The sequence below is a fragment of the Lonchura striata genome, unplaced genomic scaffold, assembly GCF_046129695.1.
Source record: "Lonchura striata isolate bLonStr1 unplaced genomic scaffold, bLonStr1.mat Scaffold_106, whole genome shotgun sequence".
Taxonomy (NCBI): Eukaryota; Metazoa; Chordata; class Aves; order Passeriformes; family Estrildidae; genus Lonchura; species Lonchura striata.
In genome coordinates, this window is record NW_027461078.1 from 945,897 (window position 1) to 973,007 (window position 27,111).

General features: G+C 61.7%; 1 protein-coding gene across 1 annotated transcript; it reads right to left on the bottom strand.

The window, feature by feature from the left end:
• Positions 1-567: 567 nt before the first annotated feature.
• Positions 568-25,128, bottom strand: LOC144248396 (kin of IRRE-like protein 1). The gene is made up of 15 exons (XM_077790562.1): positions 24,915-25,128; positions 22,371-22,520; positions 19,911-20,068; positions 18,375-18,525; positions 16,981-17,086; positions 15,399-15,547; positions 14,212-14,339; positions 12,578-12,704; positions 11,009-11,109; positions 9,552-9,819; positions 7,250-7,321; positions 6,448-6,555; positions 5,378-5,517; positions 4,259-4,336; positions 568-3,382 (listed from the first exon to the last, which is right to left on the bottom strand). The coding sequence occupies exons 1-15, from the start codon at positions 25,126-25,128 to the stop codon at positions 2,924-2,926; spliced, it is 2,409 nt and encodes an 802-aa protein (XP_077646688.1). The 3' UTR covers positions 568-2,923.
• Between the last annotated feature and the right edge of the window lie 1,983 nt (positions 25,129-27,111).

Below are 27,111 nucleotides of genomic sequence, written 5' to 3' on the forward strand. Positions count from 1 at the left end.
GAATCAGCCAGGAATTCATCCCCCCAAAATTCATCCTCCCCAAATTCCCCCATCCCGAATTGGGACCCCTTCAGGAATTTGGGAATTGGGGCTGGGAATTCCCTCCAAAACTCATCCCCCCAAAATTGTTCCTCCCCAGATTCCCCCATGCCGAATTGGGGCTGGGAATCCTCTGGGAATTCCCCCAAAAATTCATCCCCCAAAAATTCCCCCATCCCAAACTGGGACCCCTTTGGGAATTTGGGAATTGGGGCTGGGAATTCCCTCCAAAACTCATCCCCCAAATTCCCCCACGCCACGCTGGGGTCCCCGGTTCCCCCCGGTGCCCGGAACTGGGATTCGGGGCAGGGCCGAGCTCCCGATCCCAAAGTTTTGGTCGGAATTCCCGGAATTCCCGGGAACGCGGGGGTTCAGGGGGGACCCCGATCCCAGCTCTGGGATCCCGCGCTGCCTCTCCCGGGGGATCGCTGTGCGTGCGGGGCGGCTCCCGAAAACCCCAAATTCCCGGCGCCGAGGGAAAACGAGGGGAGCCGGCCCTGAGCCAGGGGCGGCCCCAAAATCAAGGCACAGGGAATGGGAATGGTTCGGGATGGGTTTTTTGGGGATTGGTGTGCCCCTCTGGATTTGGGAACACACGGATCCCAATGGGAATGGTTCGGGATGCGGCTGGTTCTGGGATTGGCGCATCCCTCGGGATTTGGGAATGCACGGGTCCCAATGGGAATGGTTCGGGTTGGGATTTTTTGGGATTTGTGTCTCCCCTGTGGATCTGGGAACACACAGATCCCAATGGGAATGGTTCGGGATGGGGCTGGTTCTGGGATTTGCACATCCCTCTGGATTTGGGAACACACGGATCCCAACGGGAATGGTTCGGGTTGGGTTTTTTTGGAATTGGTGTGCCCCTCTGGATCTGGGAACACACGGATCCCAATGGGAATGGTTTGGGATGGGGCTGGTTCTGGGATTTGCACATCCCTCTGGATTTGGGAGCATGCTGATCCCAGTGGGAATGCTTTGAGGAATGGGAATGGTTCAAGATGGGTTTTTTTGGGATTTGTGTCTCCCCTGTGGATCTGGGAACACGTGGATCCCAACGGGAATGGTTCGGGATGGAACTGGTTCTGGGATTGGTGTGCCCCTCTGGATTTGGGAACACACAGATCCCAACGGGAATGGTTTGGGGAATGGTTTGAGGAATTGGAATGGTTCGGGATGGGGCCGTTTTTGGGATTGGCGTGCCCCTTTGGATTTGGGAACACACGGATCCCAACGGGAATGGTTCAAGATGGGTTTTTTTGGGATTTGTGTCTCCCCTGTGGATCTGGGAACACACGGATCCCAACGGGAATGGTGCGGGATGGGTTTTTTTGGAATTGGTGTGCCCCTCTGGATCTGGGAACACACGGATCCCAGTGGGAATGGTTCGGGTTGGGCTGGTTTTGGGGTTCACGTGCCCCTCTGGATCTGGGAACACACGGATCCCAGTGGGAATGGTTCAAGATGGGTTTTTTTGGGATTTGTGTCTCCCCTCTGGATCTGGGAACACACGGATCCCAACGGGAATGGTTCGGGTTGGGCTGGTTTTGGGGTTCATGTGCCCCTCTGGATCTGGGAACACACGGATCCCAGTGGGAATGGTTCGGGATGGGGCTGGTTTTGGGGTTCATGTGCCCCTCTGGATTTGGGAACACGCAGATCCCAGTGGGAATGGTTCGGGTTGGGCTGGTTTTGGGGTTCATGTGCCCCTCTGAATTTGGGAACACACAGATCTCAATGGGAATGGTTCGGGTTGGGCTGGTTTTGGGGTTCATGTGCCCCTCTGGATTTGGGAACACGTGGATCCCAACGGGAATGGTTCGGGTTGGGTTTTTTTGGGATTTGTGTCTCCCCTCTGGATCTGGGAACACACGGATCCCAACGGGAATGGTTCGGGTTGGGTTTTTTTGGGATTTGTGTCTCACCTCTAGATCTGGGAACACACGGATCCCAACGGGAATGGTTCAGGATAGGGCTGGTTTTGGGGTTCACGTGCCCCTCTGGATCTGGGAACACACGGATCCCAATGGGAATGGTTCGGGTTGGGCTGGTTTTGGGGTTCACGCGCCCCTCTGGATCTGGGAACACACGGATCCCAACGGGAATGGTTCGGGTTGGGTTTTTTTGGGATTTGTGTCTCCCCTCTGGATCTGGGAACACACGGATCCCAGTGGGAATGGTTTGGGTTGGGGCTGGTTTTGGGGTTCACGCGCCCCTCTGGATTTGGGAACACACGGATCCCAGTGGGAACGGTTCGGGTTGGGCTGGTTTTGGGGTTCACGTGCCCCTCTGGATTTGGGAACACACGGATCCCAGTGGGAATGGTTTGGGTTGGGCTGGTTTTGGGGTTCACGTGCCCCTCTGGATTTGGGAACACACGGATCCCAACGGGAATGGTTCGGGATGGGTTTTTTTGGGATTTGTGTCTCCCCTGTGGATCTGGGAACACACGGATCCCAATGGGAATGGTTCAGGATAGGGCTGGTTTTGGGGTTCACGCGCCCCTCTGGATCTGGGAACACACGGATCCCAACGGGAATGGTTTGGATGGAACTGGTTTTGGGGTTCACGCGCCCCTCTGGATTTGGGAACACGCAGATCCCAGTGGGAATGGTTCGGGTTGGGCTGGTTTTGGGGTTCACGCGCCCCTCTGGATCTGGCACAGAGCTGCTCCCTGGGAAAGCTCCGGGAACGGCGCCGGGGCCGCAAGGGGCACGAGGAGCGCGGCGCCGACCCCTGCCCGCGCCCCGCAGGGACGGGAACGTACCGGCGAGAGAACCGGGGCGACGAACGGAAGCTCCGAGGAGAGGCCGGGGGGGAAATCGGGGCGAACCCCTGAATATCAGGGGGACGCTCGTGAGGTACCCGCGGAGCCCTCCCCGCCCTAAACGTGCGTCTGCATGCGCTGCTGGAAGCGCTGCCCGTAGTCCGAGTGCTGCGAGGTGTACGAGAAGCGCGCCGCGCCGCCGAACTTGCCCGCCACGTCGAAGGGCTCGTAGGCGCCGCGCTCCAGCCCCGCGGCCGCGCCGCCGAAGCCCAGCCGGTAGGGCGGGAACGCGGCGCCGCCCGCGAAGCCGCCGCCGCCGCCCGCGAAGTTCTCGTAGGAGAGCTGGCTGGCCGTGTCCCCCGGTGCCGGTGCCGGTGCCGCCGCCTCGGCCGGGAATTCGGGGCCGCCGCGGGGGTAGGAGCTGAGCTGGGCGTAGCCGCTGGAGTGCGAGAGCCGCGAGGGCGGCCGCGCCTCGAAGCGGCCGGGGCCCGGCACGCGGTAGTCGCCGTAGAGGACGGAGCGCGAGGCCGGCCGCTCCTCGTGGGCGCGGACGTTGTAGTAGCCGTTGGTGGGGTCCTGCGAGGAGACGGGGGAAAGGTCCGGCGGGATCCGGGAATTCTGGGGTTGGACTCGGGAGAGGACGTGGAGGCGCGTGGGGCGGCGGGAATGGAGGGTGGGAATTCCTCGGCATTCCTTGGGAGGGTGGGAATTCCTTGGGATTCCTTGGGAGGGTGGGAATTCCTTGGCATTCCTTGGGAGGGTGGGAATTGGGATTCCTTGGGAGGGTGGGAATTCCTCGGCATTCCCTGGGAGGGTGGGAATTCCTTAGGATTCCTTGGGAGGGTGGGAATTCCTTGGCATTCCTTGGGAGGATGGGAATTCCTTAGGATTCCTTGGGAGGGTGGGAATTCCTTGGCATTCCTTGGGAGGATGGGAATTCCTTAGGATTCCTTGGGAGGGTGGGAATTCCTTGGGAGGGTGGGAATTCCTTGGCATTCCTTGGGAATCCTTGGGGATTTCCTGGGAGGCAGCACTAGGGCAGGGCTGGATTTCATGGAATTCCGGATCTCTTGGAATCCCAGAATATCGAGGTTGGAATGGAACACGCCAAGACCATCCAAGTCCAAAGTCCCACCCTGTCCCTTGGGAGCCTTGTCCAAACGCTCCCGGAATTTTTGGGGCCGTGCCCATTCCCCTGGGAGCTGCTCCAGAGCCCGACCGCGCTTTTTTCCCTAAAATCCATCCCAAATCCCTCCCTGGAACATCTCCATCTGCAATCTCATCCCTGATCCTGGAGATCCAAGCTGCACATTCCCAAAATCTCCTCTCCATCCCAACAATTCCAGCTCCCCACGCCTGAAATCCCAGGAGTTTTCCACCCATTCCAGGGGGAAAAAAGAAAAATTTGGGATCTGCCTCTTTTCCCACCCTCAAACCCCGGCGGGACCGGACCTTGAGCTCGTACTCCTCGCGGGTGTCGATGGTGTCGCAGCGCAGGTCCTGCTTCAGGTCCACGTCGTCCTTGAACGACTGCAAAACCCGTGGGATTATGGAATTATGGAGTTATGGAATTACGGAGTTATGGAATTATGGAATTACGGAATGGGATGGGCGGGGAGGAACCTTGAGAGCCATCCCGTGGTGGGAAGGGGCGGCTCCCGCTAGCCCAGGTGGACCCAAGGTGGAGTTGGGCGCTCCCAGGGATGGGGAACCTGTGGGATCAGGGACACTGGAATTCCTTGGGATGGGAAAAACCCCAAAGATCCGGGGCAGGGACGTTCCCACCATCCCAGGTGCCTCCAGCCAGTCCCTGGGGACACTCCCAGGGCTGGGGACAACCTCTGCCAGCAGCTCCCGGCCGTCCCAGGTGACAATTCCCTGGCCTGGTCCAGGTGACAGTTCCCTCCCAGGTCCCATCCCGGCCGTCCCAGGTGACAATTCCCTGGCCTGGTCCAGGTGACAATTCCCTCCCAGGTCCCATCCTGGCCATCCCAGGTGACAATTCCCTCCCAGGTCCCATCCCGGCCATCCCAGGTGACAATTCCCTGGCCTGGCCCAGGTGACAATTCCCTCCCAGGTCCCATCCCGGCCATCCCAGGTGACAATTCCCTGGCCTGGCCCAGGTGACAATTCCCTCCCAGGTCCCATCCCGGCCATCCCAGGTGACAATTCCCTCCCAGGTCCCATCCCGGCCATCCCAGGTGACAATTCCCTCTCCAGGTCCCATCCCGGCCATCCCAGGTGACAATTCCCTGGCCATCCCAGGTCCCATCCCGGCCGTCCCAGGTGACAATTCCCTGGCCTGGCCCAGGTGACAGTTCCCTCCCAGGTTGCATCCCGGCCATTCCAGGTGACAATTCCCTCCCAGGTCCCATCCCGGCTGTCCCAGGTGACAATTCCCTGGCCTGGCCCAGGTGACAATTCCCTGGCCATCCCAGGTCCCATCCCGGCCATCCCAGGTGACAATTCCCTCCCAGGTCCCATCCCGGCCATCCCAGGTGACAATTCCCCGACCATCCCAGGTGACAATTCCCTCCCAGGTCCCCGGCCGCTGTCCCCGCTGTCCCTCACCGAGTAGATGGCCTTCATGACGCGGGTGGCCGTGGACACGCTGGCCGTGTCCTCCTCCCTGTCCGCGTGCAGCGTCAGCGGCTCCCGGTTGACCGTCTCCACCTTGATGTCCAGCTTGCGCAGCGTGACGTCCTTGCGGCCTGCCAGGCGACCACAGAGTGACCACTGAGTGACCACTGAGTGACACCCATAGAGACATCCAGAGTGACCATGGAGGGACCCCCATAGAGACACCCAGAGTGACCCCTGAGTGACCCCTGAGTGACCAGTGAGTGAGCACGGAGTGACCACAGAATGATCATGAAGTGACCCCCACAGAGACACCCTGAGTGACCACAGAGTGACCATGGAGTGACCACTGGGTGAGCACAGAGTGACCATGAAGTGACCCCCACAGAGACACCCAAGGTGACCAATGAGTGACCATGGAGTGATGCCCACAGAGACCCCCAGAGTGACCACAGAGTGACCATGAAGTGACCACAGAATAATGATGAAGTGACCCCCACAGAGACACCCAAGGTGACCAATGAGTGACCATGAAGTGATGCCCACAGAGACCCCCAGAGTGACCACAGAGTGACCATGAAGTGACCACAGAATAACGATGAAGTGACCCCCACAGAGACACCCAAGGTGACCAATGAGTGACCATGAAGTGACCACAGAATAACGATGAAGTGACCCCCACAGAGACACCCAAGGTGACCAATGAGTGACCATGGAGTGATGCCCACAGAGACCCCCAGAGTGACCATGGAGTGACGCCCACAGAGACCCCCAGAGTGACCACAGAGTGACCATGAAGTGACCACAGAATAACGATGAAGTGACCCCCACAGAGACACCCAAGGTGACCAATGAGTGACCATGAAGTGACCACAGAATAACGATGAAGTGACCCCCACAGAGACACCCAAGGTGACCAGTGAGTGACCATGGAGTGATGCCCACAGAGACCCCCAGAGTAAACCATGGAGTGACGCCCACAGAAACCCCCAGAGTGACCATGGAGTGACCACGGAGTGACCGCGGAGTGACCGCCAGGCCACCCGCTGTCCCTCACTCACTTCCTTTGCGGCGCCGGTAGAGGAAGCAGGCGAGGGCCACCAGGCAGCAGATGAGGAGGACGCTGGCGCCGATGGTGGCCCCGGCGATGATGCCCACGGGCAGGACCTCTGCGGGGACACGGGAGCTTGGGGTGGCGCCGGGGCCCTCGTCCCGGCACCCCCACGGAGCGGCCCCGAGGAGATTTGTGGGGTCACCAAGAGGGGCCCGTCCCCAGGTGGTCACCCGGAATTCCGGGAATTCCTCGGACACTCCGGGGATGGAGAACCCAACCCCTTCTGAGCCTGACCGCCCTTCCCAGAGGAATTCCTGCAAACTTCCAGCTCGAGGCCACCCAGACTGTCCCCGAGCTGTGTCCCGGGTCACATTTCTCCTCCAGCTGGATGATGGCCATGATCAGTGTCCTAACGCAACCCAAGGTGTCCCAAGCTCCCTTCCATTGTCACCTTTCTCCTCGAGATGGATGATGGCCATGCCAGGCCTGAAGCTGTCCCATCCCACCCCAAGCTGTCCCCAAGCTCCCTTCCATTGTCACCTTTCTCCTCGAGCTGGATGATGGCCGTGCCCAACCCAAAGCTGTCCCATCCCAACCCAAGGCCACCCCAAGATGTCCCCAAGGTCCCTTTTGGTGTCACCTTTCTCCTCGAGCTGGATGATGGCCGTTCCCAACCCAAAGCTGTCCCATCCCAACCCAAGGCCACCCCAAGATGTCCCCAAGCTCCGTGCTGGTGTCACCTTTCTCCTCGAGCTGGATGATGGCCATGCCCAACCCAAAGCTGTCCCCAAGGTCCCTTTTGGTGTCACCTTTCTCCTCGAGCTGGATGATGGCCGTGCCGGGCCCGAAGCTGTTCCATCCCAACCCAAGCTGTCCCCAAGCTGTCCCCAAGGTCCCTTTTGGTGTCACCTTTCTCCTCGAGCTGGATGATGGCCATTCCCAACCCAAAGCTGTCCCATCCCAACCCAAGCTGTCCCCAAGCTGTCCCCAAGGTCCATTTTGGTGTCACCTTTCTCCTCGAGCTGGATGATGGCCGTTCCCAACCCAAAGCTGTCCCATCCCAACCCAAGGCCATCCAAAGCTGTCCCCAACCTCCATTTTGGTGTCACCTTTCTCCTCGAGCTGGATGATGGCCGTGCCCAACCCAAAGCTGTCCCCAAGGTCCCTTTTGGTGTCACCTTTCTCCTCGAGCTGGATGATGGCCGTTCCCAACCCAAAGCTGTCCCATCCCAACCCAAGCTGTCCCCAAGCTGTCCCCAAGGTCCCTTTTGGTGTCACCTTTCTCCTCGAGCTGGATGATGGCCGTGCCGGGCCCGAAGCTGTCCCATCCCAACCCAAGGCCACCCCAAGCTGTCCCCAAGCTCCATTTTGGTGTCACCTTTCTCCTTGAGCTGGATGATGGCCATGCCCAACCCAAGGCCACCCCAAGCTGTCCCCAAGGTCCCTTTTGGTGTCACCTTTCTCCTCGAGCTGGATGATGGCCATGCCCAACCCAAAGCTGTCCCATCCCAACCCAAGCTGTCCCCAAGCTGTCCCCAAGGTCCCTTTTGGTGTCACCTTTCTCCTCGAGCTGGATGATGGCCGTGCCGGGCCCGAAGCTGTTCCATCCCAACCCAAGCTGTCCCCAAGCTGTCCCCAAGGTCCCTTTTGGTGTCACCTTTCTCCTCGAGCTGGATGATGGCCGTGCCGGGCCCGAAGCTGTCCCATCCCAACCCAAAGCCACCCCAAGCTGTCCCCAAGCTCCGTGCTGGTGTCACCTTTCTCCTCGAGCTGGATGATGGCCATGCCCAACCCAAAGCTGTCCCCAAGGTCCCTTTTGGTGTCACCTTTCTCCTCGAGCTGGATGATGGCCGTGCCCAACCCAAAGCTGTCCCATCCCAACCCAAGGCCACCCCAAGCTGTCCCCAAGGTCCCTTTTGGTGTCACCTTTCTCCTCGAGCTGGATGATGGCCATGCCCAACCCAAAGCTGTCCCATCCCACCCCAAGCTGTCCCCAAGCTCCCTTCCATTGTCACCTTTCTCCTCGAGCTGGATGATGGCCATGCCCAACCCAAAGCTGTCCCAACCCAACCCAAGGCCACCCCAAGCTGTCCCCAAGCTCCGTGCTGGTGTCACCTTTCTCCTCGAGCTGGATGATGGCCATGCCCAACCCAAGGCCACCCCAAGCTGTCCCCAAGCTCCGTGCTGGTGTCACCTTTCTCCTCGAGCTGGATGATGGCCGTGCCCAACCCAAAGCTGTCCCATCCCACCCCAAGGCCACCCCAAGCTGTCCCCAAGGTCCCTTTTGGTGTCACCTTTCTCCTCGAGCTGGATGATGGCCGTGCCCAACCCAAGGCCACCCCAAGCTGTCCCCAAGGTCCCTTTTGGTGTCACCTTTCTCCTCGAGCTGGATGATGGCCGTGCCCAACCCAAAGCTGTCCCATCCCAGCCCAAGCTGTCCCCAAGCTGTCCCCAAGGTCCCTTTTGGTGTCACCTTTCTCCTTGAGCTGGATGATGGCCATGCCCAACCCAAAGCTGTTCCATCCCAACCCAAGGCCACCCCAAGCTGTCCCCAAGGTCCCTTTTGGTGTCACCTTTCTCCTCGAGCTGGATGATGGCCGTGCCCAACCCAAAGCTGTCCCATCCCAACCCAAGGCTACCCCAAGCTGTCCCCAAGCTCCCTTCCATTGTCACCTTTCTCCTCGAGCTGGATGATGGCCGTGCCGGGCCCGAAGCTGTCCCATCCCAACCCAAGGCCACCCCAAGCTGTCCCCAAGCTCCATTTTGGTGTCACCTTTCTCCTTGAGCTGGATGATGGCCATGCCCAACCCAAAGCTGTCCCATCCCAACCGAAGGCCACCCCAAGCTGTCCCCAAGCTTCGTGCTGGTGTCACCTTTCTCCTCGAGCTGGATGATGGCCATGCCCAACCCAAAGCTGTCCCCAAGCTCCCTTTTGGTGTCACCTTTCTCCTCGAGCTGGATGATGGCCGTGCCCAACCCAAAGCTGTCCCCAAGCTCCCTTCCATTGTCACCTTTCTCCTCGAGCTGGATGATGGCCGTTCCCAACCCAAAGCTGTCCCATCCCAACCCAAGCTGTCCCCAAGCTGTCCCCAAGGTCCCTTTTGGTGTCACCTTTCTCCTCGAGCTGGATGATGGCCATGCCCAACCCAAAGCTGTCCCCAAGGTCCCTTTTGGTGTCACCTTTCTCCTCGAGCTGGATGATGGCCGTGCCGGGCCCGAAGCTGTTCCAGGCCGTGCAGTTGTAGCGCGTCTGGAAGTCGGCGTCCACCACGTTGTTGATGGTCAGCGTGGACAGGACGCCGCTGCCCGTGCTGCTCCTCTCCACCGTGTAGCGCTCCAGCGTGCCGGCTTCCAGAACGTTCTCCTGCCACGCCCAGGCCTGCGGGGCGGGGCCGCGTCAGGGGCGGGGCCTGGGCGGGTCATTAACGATTCCGGGCCCTGGCCTTTGATTGGCTCTTGGGGATTGATTTGGTGCTGCTACGGCGATTATTGGTGTTTTGTTTTCTATTAGTGTGATTGTTTATTTATCATTTCAGTTGATAATGTTTGTAGTCAATATTTATTTTATTTAATTTTTGTACTATTATTATTAGATATTTATGTCATTGAATATTATTTTATTATGTATTTCTTATGTTATTTTATATTATTTTTATTAAATATGATTTTTATTATTAATTTCTTTTATTTTTATCTTTATTATTTATTTATTATATTTTTAATACGTTATATATTATGTATTCTATATTATGTATTCTATATTATATATTATTTATATTTTAATTTTTAATTTTTATATTTTTAATTTTTATATTTTTAATTTTTAATTTTTATAATTTTATATTTTATATTTTTAATTTTTGAATTTTAAATTTTTATTTTTATATTTTATATTTTTAATTTTTATATTTTTATTTTTATTTTTATTTTTATTTTTATTTTTATTTTTATTTGTATTTTATTATTTTTAATTTTTAATTTTTAGTTTTTATATTTTTAATTTTTAATTTTTAATTTTTATATTTTTAATTTTTAATTTTTATAATTTTATATTTTTAAATTTTAAATTTTAAATTTTTATTTCTATATTTTATATTTTTAATTTTTATATTTTTATTTTTATTTTTATTTTATTATTTTTAATTTTTAATTTTTAATTTTTATATTTTTAATTTTTAATTTTTTATTTTTATTTTTAATTTTTCCATTTTTAATTTTTAATTTTTATATTGTTATATTTTTAATTTTTAATTTTTATCTTTTTAATTTTTAATGTTAAATTTTTAATTATGTTTAATTTTTAATTATGTTTAATTTTTGATTTTTAATTCTTAATTTTTTAACTTTTATTTTTAATATTTAATTTTTAATATTTAATTTTTAATGTTTAATTTTTAATGTTTAATTTTTAATGTTTAATTTTTAATGTTTAATGTTTAATTTTTAATGTTTAATTTTTAATGGTTAATTTTTCGTTTTTAATGTTGAATGTTGAATGTTGAATGTCTGTATTTTGGATTTGAACCGTCAGCTTTGGGTTCCCGTGGTGGTGCCCGGGCGGGACTCACGATGCGGTCGGGCGGCGGCGTGCTGCCGATGAAACACTCGACCGAACCGCGGCCGCCGCGCGCCGCGAACTGCACCGGCCGGCTCGAGATGATGGGCGGCCCTGCGGGGACACGGGAACGGGATTGGGATGGGGAATAATCGGGAATGGGGAATGGGGAATAATCGGGAATGGGGAATGGGGAATAATCGGGAATGGGGAATGGGAATGGGAATGGGGAATGGGGAATAATCGGGAATGGGGAATGGGATGGGATTGGGAATGGGAATGGGAATGGGGAATGGGAATTGGGGAATGGGGAATGGGGAATGGGATGGGATTGGGAATGGGGAATGGGGAATGGGAATGGGAATGGGAATGGGGAATGGGAATTTGGAAATCTGGGGGATCAGGAATGGGGGATCGGGAATGGGGATTGGGAATGGGAATGGGGAATGGGGATTGGGAATGGGAATGGGAATGGGAATGGGGAATGGGAATGGGGAATGGGAATGGGGAATGGGGATTGGGAATGGGGATTGGGATGGGAATGGGGAATGGGGATTGGGAATGGGAATGGGAATGGGATTGGGATTGGGAATTTGGGAATCTGGGGGATCGGGAATGGGGAATGGGAATGGGAAATGGAATTGGGGGATTGGGATTGGGAATTTGGGGGATCAGGAATGGGGATGGGGAATGGGGAATGGGGAATGGGAATGGGGATTGGGGATTGGGAATTTGGGAATCTGGGGGATCGGGAATGGGAATGGGGAATTTGGGGGATTGGGAATGGGGAATGGGAATGGGGATTGGGAATTTGGGAATCTGGGGGATCGGAAATGGGGAATGGGAATGGGGATGGGGAATGGGAATGGGAAATGGGGAATGGGAATGGGATTGGGATTGGGAATTTGGGAATCTGGGGGATCGGGAATGGGGATCGGGAATGGGAATGGGAATGGGAATGGGGAATGGGGATTGGGAATGGGGAATGGGGAATTTGGGGATTGGGAATGGGGAATGGCGGCCCTGCGGGGAGACGGGAATGGGAATGGGAATTTGGGAATTTGGGGGATTGGGAATGGGGAATGGGGGAATTGGGAATGGGGAATTGGGAATGGGGAATGGGGGCCCTGTGGGGAGACAGGGGGGATTTGGGGTTTTTGGGGGGGATTTGGGTTTATTTGGGAGGATTCGGGGTTTTTTGGGGGGATTTGGGGTTTTTTGGGGGGGATTTGGGTTTTTTTGGGGGGGGATTTGGGGTTTTTTGGGGGGGGATTTGGGGTTTTTGGGGGGATTTGGGGTTTTTTGGGGGGGATTTGGGTTTTTTTGGGGGGGGGATTTGGGTTTTTTGGGAGGATTTGGGGTTTTTTGGGAGGATTTGGGGTTTTTTGGGGAGGATTTGGGTTTTTTTGGGGGGGGGATTTGGGGATTTTTGGGGAGGATTTGGGGTTTTTTGGGGGGATTTGGGGTTTTTTGGGGGGGATTTGGGGTTTTTTGGGGGGATTTGGGTTTTTTGGGGGGATTTGGGTTTTTTTTGGGGGGGATTTGGGTTTTTTGGGGGGATTTGGGGTTTTTTTGGGCTGACCGTTGACGAAGAGGGTGACCTCCCTCTCGCCCACGCCGATCCGTGGCACGATGGCCTTGCACACGTACTGGCCGGCGTCGGCCTGCGTCACCGACTTGAGGTACAGCTGGTTGCTGTTGCTCAGGACCTGGGGGACACGGGGACACTGGGGACACCCCTGGGGGACACTGGGGACACCCCGAGCGGGACACTGGGACATTGGAGACACCCGGGGGACACGGGGACACTGGGGACACTGGGGACACCCCAAGGGGACACTGGGGACACCCGGGGGACACGGGGACATTGGGACATTGGGGACACCCCGGGGACACCCCTGGGGACACCCGGGGGACACCCGAGGGACACTGGGGACACCCCAAGGGGACACTGGGGACATTGGGGACACCCCGAGGGACACTGGGGACACCCCAAGGGGACACTGGGGACATTGGGGACACCCCTGGGGGACACTGGGGACATTGGGGACACCCGGGGGACATTGGGGAAACCCAGGAGACATTGGGGACACCCGGGGGACATTGGGGACACCCGAGGGACACTGGGGACACCTGGGGGACACCCGGGGGACACCCCAAGGGGACATTGGGGACATTGGGACACTGGGGACACCCGGGGGATATTGGGGACACCCGGGGGACACCCGAGGGACACTGGGGACACCCCAAGGGGACACTGGGGACATTTGGGACACCCGGGGGACACCCCTGGGGGACACTGGGGACATTGGGACATTGGGACATTGGGGACACCCGGGGGACACTGGGGACACCCGGGGGACACTGGGGACATTGGGGACACCCGGGGGACATTGGGGACACCCCAGGGAACACCTGGGGGACATTGGGGACACCCGGGGGATACTGGGGACACCCCAATGCCCGGCAGCCCGCCCGGAGTCGTTCCCGGGGGAATCCCAGTCCCGGGCCCGGCTTTGGGGGGATTTGGGGTGCGGAGGGGGCACGGAGGAACGGTGGGGAACTTCTGGGGTCACGTTTGACCCCAATCCCAAACCGAACCCCAATCCCAAATTCCAACCCCAAACAATCCCCAATCCCAATCCCGAATCCCAACCCCAATCCCGAATCCCAACCCCAACCCCAAACCCAATCCCCAATCCCCAATCCCCAATCCCCAATCCCCAATCCCCAATCCCCAATCCCCAACCCCAACCCCAAACCCAATCCCCAATCCCCAATCCCAACCCAATCCCAACACCAATCTTGAATCCCAATCCCCATTCCAACCCCAATCCCGAATCCCAATCTCAACCCCAACCCCAATCCCAACCCAACCCCAATCCCGAATCCCAACCCCAATCCCGAATCCCAACCCCAACCCCAAACCCAATCCCCAATCCCCAATCCCCAATCCCCAATCCCCAATCCCCAATCCCCAATCCCAACCCAATCCCAACACCAATCTTGAATCCCAATCCCCATTCCAACCCCAATCCCGAATCCCAACCCCAATCCCAATCCGGGATTTCTTTTGGGATTTCTTTTGGAATTTCTTTTCCGATAGTTCTGTGGATTTCTTTTGGGATTTTTTTTTGGAGATTTCGGGACACACGGAGTGCCCCTGACCCCGAGGGGATGGGGAACGTTCCGGAATCCCCGGGAAGGGGGTCCTACCATGTTGGATTCCTTCTTGGTCCAGGTGAGGGTCAGCGGGGGGTTCCCCGACCACACGCAGGTCAGGGTGACGTCGGAGCCGATGTCGGTCACCGTGGGCTTGGGGTCCACCACGATCCGGGGCGCGACTGCGGGGACACCCGAGGAGCGGGTGGGAGGGGTTTGGGGTCAGTTTTGGGGGTTTGGGGTCAGTTTTGGGGCCAGTTTTGGGGTTTGGGGCTGGTTTTGGGGCCGGTTTCGGGGTTTGGGGCTGGTTTTGGGGTTTGGGGCCGGTTTTGGGGTTTGGGGCCAGTTTGGAGCCAGTTTTGGGGTTTGGGGCCAGTTTTGGGGCCAGTTTTGGGGTTTGGGGCCAGTTTTGGGGTTTTAGGGCCGGATTTGGGGTTTGGGGCCAGTTTTGGGGTTTGGGGCCGGTTTGGGGGCCAGTTTTGGGGGATTTGGGTCACTTTTGGGGCTTGGGGCCAGTTTTGGGGCCGGTTTTGGGGCCGGTTTTGAGGTTTGGGCCGGTTTGGGGTCACTTTTGGGGCCGGTTTTGGGGCCAGTTTTGGGGTTTGGGGCCGGTTTTGGGGTTTGGGGCCAGTTTTGGGGTTTGGGGCCAGTTTTGGGGTTTAGGGAAGGTTTTGGGGTTTGGGGCCGGTTTTGGGGCCGGTTTTGGGGTTTGGGGCGGTTTGGGGTCACTTTTGGGGCCGGTTTTGGGGTTTGGGGCCGGTTTTGGGGGATTTGGGTCACTTTTGGGGTTTGGGGCCGGTTTCGGGGTTTGGGGCGGTTTGGGGTCACTTTTGGAGTTTGGGGCCGGTTTTGGGGCCGGTTTTGGGGTTTGGGCCGGTTTGGGGTCACTTTTGGGGCCGGTTTTAGGGCCGGTTTTGGGGTTTGGGGCCAGTTTTGGGGCCGGTTTTGGGGCCGGTTTTGGGGTTTGGGCCGGTTTTGGGGGATTTGGGTCACTTTTGGGGTTTGGGGCCGGTTTTGGGGCCGGTTTCGGGGTTCGGGGCGCTTTGGGGGATTTGGGCCGGTTTTGGGGCCGGTTTTGGGGCCGGTTTTGGGGTTTGGGCCGGTTTGGGGTCACTTTTGGGGCCGGTTTTGGGGCCGGTTTTGGGGTTTTGGGCCGGTTTTGGGGGATTTGGGTCACTTTTGGGGTTTGGGGCCGGTTTTGGGGCCGGTTTCGGGGTTCGGGGCGCTTCGGGCTCACTCACAGTGCACGTCCACCAGCGTGCTGACGTTGGTGCTGCCGATGTCGTTGTGCACCTCGCAGGACACGGGCTCCGTGAAGAAGGTGTAGTCCACCTGCGTGTCGTACCTGTTCTCCTTGGCCTCCTCGATGATCACCCCCCCTTTGGCCCACCTGGGACAGCCGGGACACCGTGGCACCCCGGCCCCCGTCCGAAATCCCGATCCGCATCCGAAATCCCAATCCCCATCCGAAATCCCGATCCCCATCCTAAATCCTGATCCCCATCTGAAATCCCGATCGGCATCCGAAATCCCGATCCCCGTCCGAGATCCCGATCCCCATCCTAATTCCTGATCCTGATCCGAAATCCCGATCCGCATCCGAAATCCCGATCCGCATCCGAAATCCCGATCCGCATCCAAAATCCTGATCCCCATCCTAAATCCTGATCACCATCTGAAATCCCGATCCCCATCCGAAATCCCAATCCCCATCCGAAATCCTGATCCCCATCCTAATTCCCAATCCCCGTCCTAATTCCCAATCCTGATCCTAAATCTCCATCCCCATCCTAAATCCCAATCCTGATCCTAATTCCCAATCCTGATCCTAAATCCCAATCCTGATCCTAATTCCCAATCCCCATTGCCATTTCCAGGGGGTTTTGGGGAGGGGACTCAGAGCCATGGTGGGGACCTTTGACCCTAATCCCAATCCCAATTCCCAATCCCAATTCCCAATCCCAATTCCCAATCCCAATTCCCAGTCCCAGGAGGTTTGGGGTGGGGAGGGGACGCAGAGCCATGGGGGGACACTGAGTGACCCCAGGTGATCCCAGGTGACCCCGGGTGACCCCAGGTGACCCCAGGTGTCCCCAAGTGGCCCCAGGTGACCCCAGGTGATCCCAGGTGACCCCAGGTGGCCCCAGGTAACCCCAGGTGGTCCCGGGTGATCCCAGGTGATCCCAGGTGATCCCAGGTGACCCAACTCCAGGTGACCCCAGGTGGCCCCAGATGATCCCAGGTGGCCCCAGGTGATCCCAGGTAACCCCAGATGATCCCAGGTGATCCCAGGTGGCCCCAGGTGACCCAACTCCAGGTGATCCCAGGTGACCCCAGGAGGCCCCAGGTGATCCCAGGTGACCCCAGGTGACCCCAGGTGGTCCCAGGTGATCCCGAGTGATCCCTGGTGATCCCAGCTGGTCCCAGGTGATCCCAGGTGGTCCCAGGAGACCCCAGGTGACCCCAGGTGGCCCCAGGTGATCCCAGGTGGTCCCAGGTGACCCCAGGTGTCCCCAAGTGGCCCCAGGTGATCCCAGGTGACCCCAGGTGGCCCCAGGTGATCCCAGGTGATCCCAGGTGTCCCCAAGTGGCCCCAGGTGATCCCAGGTGACCCCCGGTGGCCCCAGGTGACCCCAGGTGACCCCAGGTGATCCCAGGAGACCCCAGGTGACCCCAGGTGATCCCAGGTGACCCCAGGTGTCCCCAAGTGGCCCCAGGTGATCCCAGGTGACCCCAGGTGACCCCAGGTGACCCCAGGTGGCCCCAGGTGACCCCAGGTGACCCCCGGTGGCCCCGGCGCAGTCGCGGCGGTTTCGGGGTCACCTGTAGCCCTTGATCTCGGGGTTGGCCGTGGCCATGCAGGTGAACACGACCCTCTCGCCCTCCTGCACCGTCTGCGGCTGGATGGACAGGGTGACCGTCGGGGGATCTGCGGGCACCGGCCGGGCTCAGGGGGGCGCGGGGGGTCCCCAAAGCTCCGGGCTGGGGCAGCGCCCGCCCCGGGCTGTCACCCGCTGGGGGCCGCCCCTGCCCGCAGCAGCCAGCGAGTCCCGGCCCTGCCTCCTCCTCCTCCTCCTCCTCCTCCTCCTCCTCCTCCACCCCCTCCAGCAAATCCCTTCCACCGGCACCGCTCCCGCCTGTGGCACCCCAAAAATCCCCCCAAAGTCCCTAAAAATCCCCCAAAATCTCCATCCAGCCCTGGTGTCCCCTGTCCCTGTCCGCATTTACAGTGGACATTGAGCCTGTCCCCAATGTCCCCGTGTCCCTGTCCCATGTCCCTGTCCCTGTCCCTGTCCCTGTCCCCACTGACAGTGCACGTTCAGCCGGACGAAGGTCTCCCATGTCCCCATGTCCCTGTCCCATGTCCCTGTCCCATGTCCCCTGTCCCTGTCCCCGTCCCCATCCCCACTGACAGTGCACGTTCAGCCGGACGAAGGTCTCCCCTGTCCCCCTGTCCCTGTCCCTGTCCCCCTGTCCCTGTCCCATGTCCCTGTCCCTGTCCCTGTCCCTGTCCCCTGTCCCTGTCCCTGTCCCTGTCCCCCTGTCCCCGTCCCCGTCCCCACTGACGGTGCACGTTCAGCCGGACGAAGGTCTCCCATGTCCCCGTGTCCCCCTGTCCCTGTCCCTGTCCCCGTGTCCCCCTGTCCCCGTGTTCCCCCGTCCCCGTCCCCACTGACGGTGCACGTTCAGCCGGACGAAGGTCTCCCATGTCCCCCTGTCCCCCTGTCCCTGTCCCTGTCCCTGTCCCCTGTCCCCGTCCCCGTCCCCACTGACGGTGCACGTTCAGCCGGACGAAGGTCTCCCATGTCCCCCTGTCCCCCTGTCCCTGTCCCTGTCCCTGTCCCCCTGTCCCCGTCCCCGTCCCCACTGACGGTGCACGTTCAGCCGGACGAAGGTCTCCCATGTCCCCCTGTCCCCCTGTCCCTGTCCCCTGTCCCCCTGTCCCTGTCCCTGTCCCTGTCCCCTGTCCCCGTCCCCGTCCCCACTGACGGTGCACGTTCAGCCGGACGAAGGTCTCCCATGTCCCCATGTCCCTGTCCCATGTCCCTGTCCCCTGTCCCCCTGTCCCTGTCCCCCTGTCCCTGTCCCCGTCCCCGTCCCCACTGACGGTGCACGTTCAGCCGGACGAAGGTCTCCCATGTCCCCGTGTCCCTGTCCCTGTCCCTGTCCCTGTCCCTGTCCCCCTGTCCCCTGTCCCCGTCCCCGTCCCCACTGACGGTGCACGTTCAGCCGGACGAAGGTCTCCTTGCCGGCCGGCGCGGCCTCGTTGGAGCTGCGGCAGGAGAAGACGCGGCCGATGTCCAGGTCCGTGGGGTTGATGGCCAGCAGGCTCGTGGTGCTCTCGCGCTTGCCATCGGCCAGCAGCTCCTGCGCGGGGGACACGGGAGGGGACACGGGGAGGGGACAGCTCCAGCGGGGCTGGGAACACGGGGAGGGGGACAGAGGGGCTGGGGACACGGGGAGGGGACAGCTCCAGCGGGGCTGGGGACAGCTCCAGAGGGGCTGGGGACATGGGGACAGCTCCAGTGGGGCTGGGGACACGGGGAGGGGACAGCTCCAGCGGGGCTGGGGACAGCTCCAGAGGGGCTGGGGACACAGGGACAGCTCCAGAGGGGCTGGGGACATGGGGACAGCTCCAGCGGGGCTGGGGACAGCTCCAGAGGGGCTGGGGACACAGGGACAGCTCCAGAGGGGCTGGGGACAGCACGGGGTGGGGGACAGAGGGGCAGCACGGGGCGGGTGGCAGCAGGCACAGGGACGGGGTGGTGGCAGCAGGGACAGCACAGGGTGGTGGCCGTGGGCACAGGGACAGGGTGGCCGCGGGGACAGGGATGGGTGGTGGCAACGGGCACAGGGACAGGGTGGTGGCAGCAGGGACAGCACAGGGTGGTGGCAGTGAGCACAGGGACAGTGTGGTGGCAGCGAGCACAGGGACAGTGTGGTGGCAGTGGGCACAGGGTGGTGGCAGTGGGCACAGGGACAGGGTGGTGGCAGCAGGGACAGCACAGGGTGGTGGCAGCGGGCACAGGGATGGGGTGGCAGTGGGCACAGGGACGGGGTGGTGGCAGCAGGCACAGGGACAGGGTGGCAGTGGGCACAGGGACAGGGTGGCTGTGGGGACAGCACAGGGTGGTGGCCGGGGGCACAGGGACAGGGTGGCCGCGGGGACAGGGATGGGTGGTGGCAACGGGCACAGGGACAGGGTGGTGGCAGGGACAGCACAGGGTGGTGGCAGTGGGCACAGGGACGGGGTGGCAGTGGGCACAGAGACGGGGTGGCAGTGGGCACAGGGTGGTGGCAGCGGGCACAGGGACGGGGTGGCAGTGGGCACAGGGACGGGGTGGTGGCAGCTGGCACAGGGACGGGGTGGCAGTGGGCACAGGGTGGTGGCAGCGAGCACAGGGTGGTGGCAGTGAGCACAGGGACGGGGTGGTGGCAGTGAGCACAGGGACGGGGTGGTGGCAGTGAGCACAGGGACAGGGTGGCACCGGGCACAGGGACGGGTGCCTGCGGGGACAGCACAGGGTGGTGGCAGCGGGCACAGGGACGGGGTGGTGGCAGTGGGCACAGGGATGGGGTGGTGGCAGTGGGCACAGGGTGGTGGCACCGGGCACAGGGACGGGGTGGTGGCAGTGGGCACAGGGACGGGGTGGTGGCAGCGGGCACAGGGTGGTGGCACCGGGCACAGGGACGGGGTGGTGGCAGCGGGCACAGGGACGCGTGCCCGCGGGCACAGCGCGGGGACGCCGTACCGTGCTGGTGACGGCGCCGTCCTGCTGCAGCCCGTCGCGGAACCAGGCGATGGTGGCCGCGGGCTTGGCGCTGCGGGCGCGGCACGTCAGGTTGTAGGGGGTCCCCGCCCGCAGCAGGATCTCGGGGGCGCCGTCGATGGTGGGGTCCTCCGGGGGGACTGCGGGGGGACAGAGGGGACACCGGCTTGGGGGCACGGCCTGGGGGCGGGGAGGGGGCACCGGGGACCGTGTGGGGCACCGGGGACAGTGTGGGGCACCGGGGAAGCGTGTGGGGCACCGGGGACTGTGTGGGGCAACGGGAACCGTGTGGGGCACCGGGGACTTTGTGGGGCACCGGGGACTTTGTGGGGCACCGGGGACTGTGTGGGGCACTGGGAACCATGTGGGGCACCGGGCACCGCGTGGGGCACTGGGGACCGTGTGGGGCACCGGGGACCGTGTGGGGCACCGGGGACTGTGTGGGGCACTGGGGAGAGTGTGGGGCACTGGAGAGTGTGTGGGGCACCAGGCACCATGTAGGGCACCGGGAATCCTGTGGGGCACCGGGAACCGTGCAGGGCACCGGGAATTGTGTGGGGCACCGGGAACCGTGTAGGGCACCGGGCACTGTGTGGAGCACTGGGGAGAGTGTGGGGCACCGGGGACTGTGTGGGGCACTGGGAACCATGTGGGGCACCGGGAAGCGTGTGGGGCACTGGGAACCATGTGGGGCACCGGGGACTGTGTGGGGCACCGGGAACCGTGTGGGGCACCGGGGACTGTGTGGGGCACTGGGAACCGTGTGGGGCACCGGGGATTGTGTGGGGCACCGGGGACCGTGTGGGGCACCGGGAAGCGTGTGGGGCACCGGGAATCGTGTGGGGCACCGGGGATTGTGTGGGGCACCGGGGATTGTGTGGGGCACCAGGGAAGGGTGAGGGGACATGGGAAGGGTGAGGGGACATGGGAAGCCCAGAAGTACACAGGGGTGGGACAGGGGGGACATGGGACCGTGAGGGGCACTGGGGAACATGTGGGGCACTGGGGAATGGTGAGGGGGCATGAGAGGCCCTGGAGGGCACAGGGGTGGGACAGGGGGGGCACAGGGGATGTGGGACTGTGTGGGGCACTGGGGAGAGTGTGGGGCACCGGGGAGAGTGTGGGGCACTGGGAACTGTGTGGGGCACCGGGGAGAGTGTGGGGCACTGGGGAGAGTGTGGGGCACCGGGAACCGTGTAGGGCACTGGGGAGAGTGTGGGGCACCGGGGACTGTGTGGGGCACTGGGAACCATGTGGGGCACCGGGAAGCGTGTGGGGCACCGGGAACCATGTGGGGCACCGGGGACTGTGTGGGGCACCGGGAACCGTGTGGGGCACCGGGGACTGTGTGGGGCACTGGGAACCGTGTGGGGCACCGGGGATTGTGTGGGGCACCGGGGACCGTGTGGGGCACCGGGAAGCGTGTGGGGCACCGGGAATCGTGTGGGGCACCGGGGATTGTGTGGGGCACCGGGGATTGTGTGGGGCACCAGGGAAGGGTGAGGGGACATGGGAAGGGTGAGGGGACATGGGAAGGGTGAGGGGACATGGGAAGCCCAGAAGTACACAGGGGTGGGACAGGGGGGACATGGGACCGTGAGGGGCACTGGGGAACATGTGGGGCACTGGGGAATGGTGAGGGGGCATGAGAGGCCCTGGAGGGCACAGGGGTGGGACAGGGGGGGCACAGGGGATGTGGGACTTTGTGGGGCACTGGGGAGAGTGTGGGGCACCGGGGAGAGTGTGGGGCACTGGGAACTGTGTGGGGCACCGGGGAGAGTGTGGGGCACTGGGGAGAGTGTGGGGCACCGGGAACCGTGTAGGGCACCGGGGAGAGTGTGGGGCACTGGGGAGAGTGTGGGGCACCGGGAACCGTGTAGGGCACTGGGAATCGTGTGGGGCACGGGGGAGAGTGTGGGGCACCGGGAACCGTGTGGGGCACCGGGGATTGTGTGGGGCACCAGGGACCATGTGGGGCACCGGGGATTGTGTGGGGCACCGGGGACCGTGTGGGGCACCGGGGAGCACATGCGTGGGGCACCGGGCACCATGTAGGGCACCGGGGAGCACATGCGTGGGGCACCGGGCACCGCGTGGGGCACCGGGAACCGTGTAGGGCACCGGAGCACATGCATGGGGCACCGGGCACCGCGTGGGGCACCGGGAGCACATGGGGCACCGGGCACCGCGTGGGGCACCGGGAACCGTGTGGGGCACCGGGAACCATGTAGGGCACCGGGAGCACGTGGGGCACCGGGCAGCGCGTGGGGCACCGGGAACCGTGTAGGGCACTGGGAACCGTGTGGGGCACCGGGAACCGTGTGGGGCACCGGGAAGCGCATGGGGCACCGGGCACCGCGTGGGGCACCGGGGAGCACATGCGTGGGGCACCGGGCAGCGCGTGGGGCACCGGGAGCCGTGGGGCCGGCGGGACAGGCTCACTGAGCACGGTGAGCTTGGCACGGCGCGAGCGCAGCGCGGCCTCGGTGGCCTGGCACTCGTAGACGGCGTCATCGGAGAGCTCGGCGTCGCGGATCTCCAGGTTGTACTGGCCCGAGTCGGCCGTGCCCACGATGCGGTACCGCGGCCACGCTGCGGGGACACGGCGCGTCACCGGGGACAGCCCGGCCCCACCGGGACACCGCAGGCGCAGAGGGACACCGTGGGCACGGAGGGACATCCCAAACCCACAGGGACACCGCGGGCACGGAGGGACACCGTGGGCACGGACAGACACCGTGGGCACGGAGGGACACCACGGGCACGGAGGGACACCGCGGGCACGGAGGGACATCGCGGGCACGGAGGGACAGCCCAAACCCACTGGGACACCGCGGGCACGGAGGGACATCGCGGGCATGGAGGGACACCGCGGGCACAGAGGGACACCGTGGGCACAGAGGGACACCACGGGCACGGAGGGACACCGCGGGCACGGAGGGACACCACGGGCACGGAGGGACACCACGGGCACGGAGGGACACCACGGGCATGGAGGGACACCGTGGGCACGGAGGGACACCGCGGGCACGGAGGGACACCGCGGGCACGGAGGGACACCGCGGGCACGGAGGGACACCGTGGGCACGGACAGACACCGTGGGCATGGAGGGACACCACGGGCACGGAGGGACACCGCGGGCACGGAGGGACATCGCGGGCACGGAGGGACAGCCCAAACCCACTGGGACACCGCGGGCACGGAGGGACATCGCGGGCATGGAGGGACACCGCGGGCACAGAGGGACACCGTGGGCACAGAGGGACACCGCGGGCACAAAGGGACACCACGGGCACGGAGGGACACCGCGGGCACGGAGGGACACCACGGGCACGGAGGGACACCACGGGCATGGAGGGACACCGTGGGCACGGAGGGACACCACGGGCACAGAGGGACACCGCAGGCACGGAGGGACACCGTGGGCATGGAGGGACATTGCGGGCACAAAGGGACACTGCGGGCACAGAGGGACACCGCGGGCATGGAGGGACACCGCGGGCACAAAGGGACACCACGGGCATGGAGGGACACCGCGGGCACGGAGGGACACCACGGGCACGGAGGGACACCACGGGCATGGAGGGACACCGCGGGCACGGAGGGACACCACGGGCACAAAGGGACACCACGGGCACGGAGGGACACCGCGGGCACGGAGGGACACCACGGGCACGGAGGGACACCACGGGCATGGAGGGACACCGTGGGCACAAAGGGACACCACGGGCATGGAGGGACACCGTGGGCACAGAGGGACACCACGGGCACGGAGGGACACCACGGGCATGGAGGGACACCGCGGGCACGGAGGGACACCACGGGCACAAAGGGACACCACGGGCACGGAGGGACACCGCGGGCACGGAGGGACACCACGGGCACGGAGGGACACCATGGACCCAGAGGGACACCACGGGCACAGAGGGACACCGCGGGCACGGACAGACACCGTGGGCACGGAGGGACATCCCAAACCCACAGGGACACCATGGACCCAGAGGGACACCACGGGCACAAAGGGACATCGCGGGCACGGAGGGACATTCCAAACCCACAGGGACACCATGGGCACAGAGGGACACCGTGCGCATGGAGGGACATTGCGGGCACAAAGGGACACTGCGGGCACAAAGGGACACCGCGGGCGTGGAGGGACACCATGAACCCAGAGGGACACCGTGGGCACGGAGGGACATTCCAAACCCACTGGGACACCATGGACCCAGAGTGACACCGCGGGCGCGGAGGGACACCATGGGCACGGAGGGACACCGCGGGCACAGAGGGACACCGTGGGCATGGAGGGACACCGTGGGCACGGAGGGACAGCCCAAACCCACACGGACACCGCGGGCGTGGAGGGACACCACGGGCACGGAGGGACACCATGGGCATGGACAGACACCGTGGGCACGGAGGGACACTGCGGGCACGGAGGGATTCCGCGGGCACGGAGGGACAGCCCAAACCCACAGGGACACCACGGGCACAAAGGGACACCATGAACCCAGAGGGACACCATGGGCACAGAGGGACACCGCAGGCACAAAGGGACACCACAGACCCACAGGGACACCATAAACCCAGAGGGACACCGCGGGCATGGAGGGACATCCCAATCTCACAGGGACACCCCAATCCCATGGGTCACCCATGGGACACCCCAACGACACGGGGACACCCCAATCCCACGCCCAGGCTGTGGGGACAGCACTGGGGAGTCACACGAGGACACCCCCAGGGCCACCCTCCCTTTCCCGGGTACCTTTCAGCCCCTGCCCTGGGGTGCCACCCCCAAAGCCACCCGTCCCCAGTGGTGTTCCCCAGGGCCACCCGTCCCCAGTGGTGTCCCCAGAAGCCACCCGTCCCCAGTGGTGTCCCCCAGGGCCACCCGTCCCCAGTGGTGTCCCCAGAAGCCACCCGTCCCCAGTGGTGTCCCCCAAGCCACCCGTCCCCACCGCAGCCCCCAGCCCCCGTGGCACCTTTGAGGCCCTGGCCCATGCCCAGGGCCAGCCCGTCCTTGGTCCATTGCACGATGCCGGAGTAGTTGAGCACCACGCAGGACAGGACGATTCTCTGCCCGGCCACCACCGTCCGGTCCTCGGGCTCCTCCACGAAGCGCGTCTGCACCGCTGCGGCCACGGCGCCGCCGTCACCGCCCGGCGCCCGGCACCGCGGCGCCGCGTGCCCCGCCATCCCGGGAACCCCGGGATCCCCCCGAGAACCCCCGGGATCCCCCTGAGATCCCCCCAAGAACCCCCTGAGAACGCCCAGGACCTCCCTGAAATCCCCCAAGATCCCCCCCAGGACCTCCTGAGATCCACTGAGATCCCCCTGGAATCCCCCAAGATCCCCTGAGATCTCCCCAAGACCCCCCAGGACCCCCTGAGACCCCCCAAGGATCCCCTGGAATCCCCACAGGACCCCCACAGGACCCCCTGAGACCCCTCAGGATCCCCTGGAATCCCCCCAGGACCCCCTGAGACCCCCAAGGATCCGCTGGGATCCCCCCAGGACCCCCCCAGGACCCCCTGAGACCCCTCAGGATCCCCCAGGGTCTCCTGGAGCTTCTCAGGATCCTGCGGAGCTGCCCGGATCCTCCTGGAGGTGCCCAGGATCCTCTCCGGGTCCCCCCGGAGCTCCCGGGACCCCGGGATCTGCCCAGGATCCCCCCAGGATCCCCCCGAGACCCCCCCAGGACCCCCCGAGACCCCTCAGGATCCCCCAGGATCTCCTGGAGCTTCTCAGGATCCTGCAGAGCTGCCCGGATCCTCCTGGAGGTGCCCAGGATCCCCCCGGGATCCCCCCGGGACCCCGGGATCTGCCCAGGATCCCCCCAGGATCCCCCCGGGACCCCCGGAGCCGCCCCAGCCCGGCCCCGCCGCTGCTGCCGGCGGCTCCCGGGGATCGATCGGTGCCGGTCGGGGATCGATACCGGCCCCGCTCCGCTGTCACGCGGCCCGCGGGGATCGAGCGGGACGTGACCGGGACAGGGACGGGGGGAGGGACGGGGAGGGGACAGCGCGACCCCCGCCCCCCCCGCTCCCAGCCCAGGCTTTAGTTCTGGAATAACGGCAATAAATATTCACGGGACGGCACGGAACGGCACGGAACGGCACAGAACGGCACGGGAATGGCACGGGAATGGCACGGGAATGGCACGGAATGGCACGGGAATGGCACGGAAGGGAATGGGAATGGCACGGGAATGGCACGGAATGGCACGGAAGGGAACGGGAATGGCACGGAACGGCACGGGAATGGCATGGGAATGGCACGGGAATGGCACGGAAGGGAATGGGAATGGCACGGGAATGGCACGGAATGGCACGGAAGGGAACGGGAATGGCACGGAACGGCACGGGAATGGCACGGAATGGCATGGGAATGGCATGGGAATGGCACGGAAGGGAATGGGAATGGCACGGGAATGGCATGGGAATGGCACGGGAATGGCACAGAATGGCATGGGAATGGCACGGGAATTTCGGGGAGACCGAGGGGAAACGGGCACCGGGCTGGCACCGGGATTTTGGGGACATCGAGGGGAAAACGGGCACAGCTCGGGAAGTCGTGCCCTGCGCCACCCGTGCCACCATTCCCCGTGTCACCGTCCCCTGCCCGGCCAAATTCCAACCCGAACTGGCACTGGTGGCACCCGCCCGGCGTGCCACCATCCCTTTGTCCCCACACATTGTCCCCAACCCCGGAACGGCAGCGCCGGGTCCCCGCAGTGCCAGTGCCACCCCCGGTGCCACCATCCAGTGCCACCATCCAGTGCCACCCCCGGTGCCACCCCCGGTGCCACCATCAGTGCCACCATCCAGTGCCACCATCCAGTGCCACCCCCAGTGCCACCATTCAGTGCCACAATCCAGTGCCACCATCCAGTGCCACCCCCGGTGCCACCATCAGTGCCACCATCCAGTGCCACCATCCAGTGCCACCCCCAGTGCCACCATTCAGTGCCACAATCCAGTGCCACCATCCAGTGCCACCCCCGGTGCCACCTCCAGTACCACCCCCGGTGCCACCATCCAGTGCCACAATCCAGTGCCACCATCCAGTGCCACCCCCGGTGCCACCCCCAGTGCCACCATCCAGTGCCACCCCCAGTGCCACCTCCAGTACCACCCCCGGTGCCACCATCCAGTGCCACCATCCAGTGCCACCATCCAG

Bases quoted from the DNA above. Each gene is read 5' to 3' on its own strand.
- LOC144248396 (XM_077790562.1), bottom strand. From the start codon at position 25,128: ATGGCGGGGCACGCGGCGCCGCGGTGCCGGGCGCCGGGCGGTGACGGC. The intron at 20,069-22,370 runs GTGAGCCTGTCC...GTCCCCCCGCAG, and splicing joins TGCCAAGCTCACCGTGCTCA to TCCCCCCGGAGGACCCCACC. The intron at 15,548-16,980 runs GTGACCCCGAAA...CGGCTGTCCCAG, and splicing joins CCCGAGATCAAGGGCTACAG to GTGGGCCAAAGGGGGGGTGA.